Source organism: Littorina saxatilis, linkage group LG4 (assembly GCF_037325665.1).
Source record: "Littorina saxatilis isolate snail1 linkage group LG4, US_GU_Lsax_2.0, whole genome shotgun sequence".
Classification (NCBI taxonomy): domain Eukaryota; kingdom Metazoa; phylum Mollusca; class Gastropoda; order Littorinimorpha; family Littorinidae; genus Littorina; species Littorina saxatilis.
In genome coordinates this window covers 59,873,649-59,879,936 of record NC_090248.1, presented here as the reverse complement: position 1 = coordinate 59,879,936, position 6,288 = coordinate 59,873,649, and the positions used below count along the sequence as shown (strand labels likewise).

General features: G+C 47.4%; 1 protein-coding gene across 1 annotated transcript; it reads left to right on the top strand.

Moving 5' to 3' along the window:
- The first annotated feature begins 1,772 nt into the window (after positions 1-1,772).
- On the top strand, positions 1,773-3,675 carry LOC138963614 (psychosine receptor-like). Its single transcript, XM_070335463.1, has one exon. The coding sequence runs from the start codon at positions 2,329-2,331 to the stop codon at positions 3,499-3,501; it is 1,173 nt and encodes a 390-aa protein (XP_070191564.1). The 5' UTR covers positions 1,773-2,328; the 3' UTR covers positions 3,502-3,675.
- The last annotated feature ends 2,613 nt before the right edge of the window (positions 3,676-6,288 follow it).

Here is a 6,288-nt window from a genome sequence, read left to right as displayed (position 1 = left end):
GTACAGTACTTCTGACGGGAAAGTGCCGTTGAAGAGCACTTCCGTTTCGATCCGCCCTTCATTTCTCTGTTGCTGTATCAGTATGCATGCGTACGCGCGCATGTGTGAGTGTGTGTGTATTGATGGGAAGGGGGTGGGGGGCTCGGATACGTGTGTGTGATCGTGTGTGTGGCGTGCGTGTGGTGTGCGTGCATGCGTGCGTACGTGCGTGTGTGTGTGTGTGTGTGTGTGTATGTGTGTCCGTATGTAATTGTATGTGCGTACGTGCGTGTGTGTGTGTGTGTGTGTGTGAGTAAATGCGTGTGCGAGTGTGTGTGTGTGTATGTGTATGGGTGTGTGTGTGTGTGTGTGTGTGTGTGTGTGTGTGTGTGTGTGTGTGTGCGTGCGTGCTTGCTTGCTTGTGTGCGTGCGCACTTGCCTGCGTGTGTGTGTGTGTCTGTGTGTGTGTGTGTGTGTGTGTGTGTGTGTGTGTGTGTGTGTGTGTGTGTGTGTGTGTGTACTAGAGTATGTGTGTGTACGTGCGCGTAGTTCTAAACACATGTAACGCTAATTACATTTTACGCTGCGCGTGTAAGAAGAACAGAAATGGCACTATTGCTTTATTGGAAAAATGGCATATTGCAACAATCTGTTGAGAATAATTTAGAAAGATACTGATCGACCTCTGAATAATCCACACATTCATAGCCTCGTTATTTTCTCTGGCATGCGATATGTGGCGACAGTTGGTTTAATGATTTGCTCTCATCGGTAATCATCTTAGCTTCATTAAACTCGGAAATGGAAAAAAGGGTCGGAGGATGGGGGAGTGGGGGGGGGGGGGGGCTGAACGTATGGGGGGAGTGGAGCGGAGTGGGGAGACAAACCTACTTGAAGAAAAGTTGCAATAAGGATACAAGAAAGCCCAAAAGAAACAACGAAGAACAGAGAGACACACAGACGGGAAATACGACAGACAGACTGACGAACGGACAGACAAACTGTGACTTGGAATAATAGGCCGTGAAAAGTAGGATATGCGCCGAAATGGCTGCGATCTGCTGGTCGATGTGAATGCGTGATGTATTGTGTAAAAAATTCCATCTCGCACGGCATAAATAGATCCCTGCGCCTTGAGTCCGAGTCTGGAGATACGCGCGCGATATAAGACTTCATATAACAAACAGACGGGCGGACGACGAGAAAGACGGATGGACAGACAGACGGACGAAAGGAGAGACGGACAAACAGACAAGCGGACAGGGGGACAGACAGACAGACATAATAGCCAATAGCCTACGCAAGAAGATTGCGATATAGATATTGAAATTAAAACAGATTTACAGCAAGAGTGCTGATGCTCAAGAACCATAAGTAGGTTATTTCAAAGATGTTCAAGTACAGAAAAAAAGACAAACAGACAGACGGATGTACGAACAGACAGGCAAACAGACAGACGGATGTACGAACAGAAGGCCGGACCAACAGTGATAATGATAAGAAATTAGACAGAAAAGCATCAAATGGTCATGTGAACTGCAGTCATGCATAGTCTTTTTACTCGTGGAAGTATTGTTTAGTGTTGTTTATAAGTGAATATTGGAGTTCTCACAGCTCACAAGCGTGAAATACAACATATAATGCTTAAATTATGATGCACATGATGGAACGACTGTCGAACGAAGAAACAGAGAATTCTACATGGCTTTCTGTGTCGTATAAAAAAGCAACGAGTGTAAATCTAGTACAAGACAGCAAACCATGTATTATTCTGTGTATCCTACATACCGTACCTGCGTGCCTTCAGCTCTAAACATCCCGGGGTCGACGCGTCCACACTGAAGACGCCTTTTATCGAACCTCAATCTCCTCCAAAGCTGTGTGCAATTGTTGACGCCAAAGCTAAGAGATGTCATTTTATATAGAAAGTATAATAATTATGACGTGTTAGTTCTACAAAATTCTTCCAAAGGAAACAGGAAGCGCAAAAGTGGTAAGTTTCCAGAATGACGTTTGTCTCGGTGACTTTGGCAGCATGAGCAGCGGAAAATCCCTGCCAGACTAGTTTGACACGACCTCATTTTCATGATATCACCACGTGTGAATTGAACGATATTTCTATCTCATGGGTGGTCTCTCTCGCGAATGTAGGACAGACATATGATTCATCCCCTGTTACAGATCCAGAGGAACACACCCACTTTGGGTCTTGGTCGGTATTGAGTGATCGGAGGAACATTTGAACAGTTTAACAAACTAAAATGAATACAATCCATGAACACATTTTAATGTAAGTGGTGTTGAACAAGCGACTATCTGTTATTATATTGTGATCAATCGAAAAGGAAGATGGCATGTGCGACGAATATTTTCGAGAATGACACTCGGTACGGCTACAATGACCTCACAAGTGACGTAATGACGACGGACTGTACTCCCAGTGACCTCAGCACGCCTGCAAAGCTGCAAGGAATCCTCAGCCCCTCTGCTTTCAAGACTGTTGAGTTTACTTTGGATTGCGGCTTTCGACCTCTGCTCTTTTTCCTCGGAGCTCCCACCAACATTCTCAACATGATCGTCTTTGCGCGCCAGGGGCTCCGAGATCGCATGAACCTGTGTCTGTTCAGCCTGGCGGTGGCCGACCTGTTCTACGTCACGTCCAAGTTCGTCATGGCGTCCTACTGCTTCGTGGGCGACCTTGACCCCTTCCTGCGAGAGGTGTGGAAGTTCACCGTGCGGAAGTACGCGGTGGCCTGCGTGTTCGCCACCCTGTACTCCTCCGGGGCCCTGACGATGATCATAGCGGTGGAGAGGTGCGTGTGTGTTGTGTTTCCCATGAAGGCCGCCAACACCATGAAGACACGAACCATGGCTGCCCTCATCGTCCTCAGCGTCGTCATCGTCTGCGGCTTGTGCTCTGTCTACGTCTTAAAGTATGACGTCAAAGTGGATTACGTCAGCAGCGATGACTCTTTCGTCACGCTGAAGGCGTCCCAGACCTACCTACGTCACAAAGTCAGTATTGACGTCATCGAGAACGTCGTCCTGTCCAGCATAACCTTCGTCAACTTCGTCATCGTCTCCATGGCAACAGTAATCACGGTGGTCAAGCTCAAGCACGCTATGACGTGGCGGAAGGCTCGGGGTACGGTGACGTCAGCCGAACAACGTCACGTGACGCTGGTGAAGATGCTGGTGACGGTGTCGTGTATCTACATCACGTGCACGGCCCCCACCATCAGCGTGGCGCTCGTCAGGATGCTGGTGCCAGAGTTCTGGCCGCAGCGGCGTTACCACGGCATGTACTTCGTGGCTCACATCGCCGCCACCGTCGTCCTGATGGTCAACAGCTCTGTCAACTTCTTTGTCTACGTCACGCAGTCGTCGCGCTTCCGCGTAGAGTTGCGGGCCTTGGTGTGTGTCACGAAAGACGCGGAGAAGAAGGCGCTGAACGGCTCCCTGTCTAACCCCCACCGCCCCGACCTGTCTTCCAGCGGCAGCTTCTCGAGGCGTGCAAAGTGAATGGTCTGAATGCTGACCACCGTCTTGTTGTTCTTCAGCAACTCCCTGTCTAACCGCCACTGCCCCGACCTGTCTTCTAGCGGCAGCGTCTCGAGGCGTGCAAAGTTCTTCTTCAGCAACTCCTTGTTGAACCCTCACCGCTCCAGCTACTGTTCTCACGCCAACTTCTCCAAGGGTGGCAACTAAAGAGCCTTCTCCTTCTCCTTCTTCTTCCTCTTCTTCTTCTTCTGTTTTTGGTTCTGCTTCTGTTTCTTCTTCTTCTTCTTCTCCTTCTTCTTCTTGTCACCAGTAAGTATTTTTTCCAACTCTCACCACTTTTTCAAGAAAGTCTCAGGTCTTGAAAACATGAAAACACACATGGATCATGGCAGCTTGTTTTCCACATTAAGAAATCAAGCCAACTTACAGGACTATCATATATGATACCTTATCCTCATTATGTTCCTTATCCTGTTCTACCTGTTCTCCTCATGGCATCTTTTGAAAATGTGGAAGTGGAATAGTGTGGATTGTCATCGTCTTCATCATATCCCTGTCAGCAGCTCCAACCCCTACCGAACAACCGCTCTACGAAGCAAAATTGTTATATCCATGAACGTTGCAGAGATCTTCACAGAATGTTTGAGTTGGCCCGCTTTGAGGCATCCATTCTACAGTGGGTCATTTATGTGCACCAGACTACATCGTTGCGCTGCGTCTGTTCTTTCACAGGCACAGCAGCTTCACGTTGCTTAAGGGCAACATACATCTGCGCAGTCGCCACTACACTACATGCTACGATAGGGATTATGACGAGTACTTGGCCTGTTTTCTTTTCTCGCAACGTGTAGCGGGCTGGTGACAAAAAAAAAAATCACCTCAATAATCTGCAGTGCGTCGTCTGTCCTGCTGAATTACATACATGTAGGTGAGCGCCGGGCCTTAGAAACTAAACAGTATCAAGGTATGGGAGACGTTCCATGTATAAAAAGCTCTGAGGCGGTTAGTGTTCCAGCTCTGAGTTGCAATTTTTTCGCAGTCAGCTCAGATCGCTCGCAACTGTAGGTGTCGTAGGCAGTGTACCGTTTTACTTTTATGTTTGTAACGTTTACAAATGCATTGGGTGTCACCAAAATTTGGCAGCGCTTTTTACGCATGGAACGTCTCCCACACCGCGAGTATGCACTTTCTTTTCCCTCTTCATCTTCGGCGTGTATTTGCTAATTAATGCACTAGCTGCATCGTACCCCACTACTTTTGTGCCAAGCTTGCCTGAATAATGTGGACCAAACATGGACACCAACGAGTAGCTAGATCTTCAATGCATAGTTAGTATTTTCAACTTAATTTTAGCACAAACTGTTCAATTGTGTGTGTCAACATAATTATCGTGCTGAACTTTCTATTTTCGTAGCAGCTTATCTAACTAAGCATGGCTACTGAACAATGTGATCCAAATCTACGCACGATATGAGTGGAATATCTCCCAAAGTTGTTTAGAATACTGTCCCCTTTAAATTATGCCGATAAAATGTGTTCGTCAGTTTCTAACTTCAAAACACCGCAGACTTTCACTTAGACTGAAAGATCCACGAAAGACTGTAGTCTGTAGCTCCTCGGAATTAAGTAGATGTGCAACGCCAAGGCACTGCATACCCCAGCGAAAGACAAACCTCTCTCTCTCTCTCTCTCTCTCTCTCTCTCTCTCTCTCTCTCTCTCTCTCTCTCTCTCTCTCTCTCTCTCTCTCTCTCTCTCTCTCTCTCTCTCTCTCTCTCTCTCTCTCTCTCTCTCTCTCTCTCTCTCTCTCTCTCTCTCAAACACACACACACACACACACACACGAACACACACACACACAAGTTACACACGTACACACGTACACACATACACACTCACTCACTCACTCTCTCACACACACTTCACTGTACACACAAAACACACCCCCATACGCACACATAGACAGACGGACATACACACATTTACAAACAAACACACATACACACACACATACACTTACGCACACGCACAAATACAAACCAACCCACCCACTCTCTCTCTCTCTCTTTCTCTCTTTCTCTCTCTCTTTATCTCTTATACAAACAGACACACCCCCACACAAACACACACACACACACACACACACACACACACAAACACACACATGTACATACGCACGCATGTACGCACGCACACACCCACAGACACACACACACACACACACACACACACACATTGACTCACACAAATCTCATACACACAATACACATACTCATACGCACATACACTGTTGGCCTAATGGTAAGGCGTCCGCCCCGTGATCGGGAGGTCGTGGGTTAGAACCCAGGCCGGGTCATACCTAAGACTTTAAAATTGGCAATCTAGTGGGTGCTCCGCCTGGCGGCTGGCATTATGGGGTTAGTGCATACTAGGACTGGTTGGTCCGGTGTCAGAATAATGTGACTGGGTGAGACATGAAGCCTGTGCTGCGACTTCTACCTTTTGTGTGGCGCACGTTATATCTCAAAGCAGCACCGCCCTGATAATTATGGAAACAAACAAACAAATACGCACATAGACAGACGGACACACACACAGACGGACACACACACCTTTACAAACAAACACATATACACACTCATACAGACACAAACATACACACAAACTCATGCACACACACACACACTCCGGTTGGTCCGGTGTCAGAATAATGTGACTGGGTGAGACATGAAGCCTGTGCTGCGACTTCTGTCTTGTGTGTGGCGCACGTTATATGTCAAAGCAGCACCGCCCTCAGATATGGCCCTTCG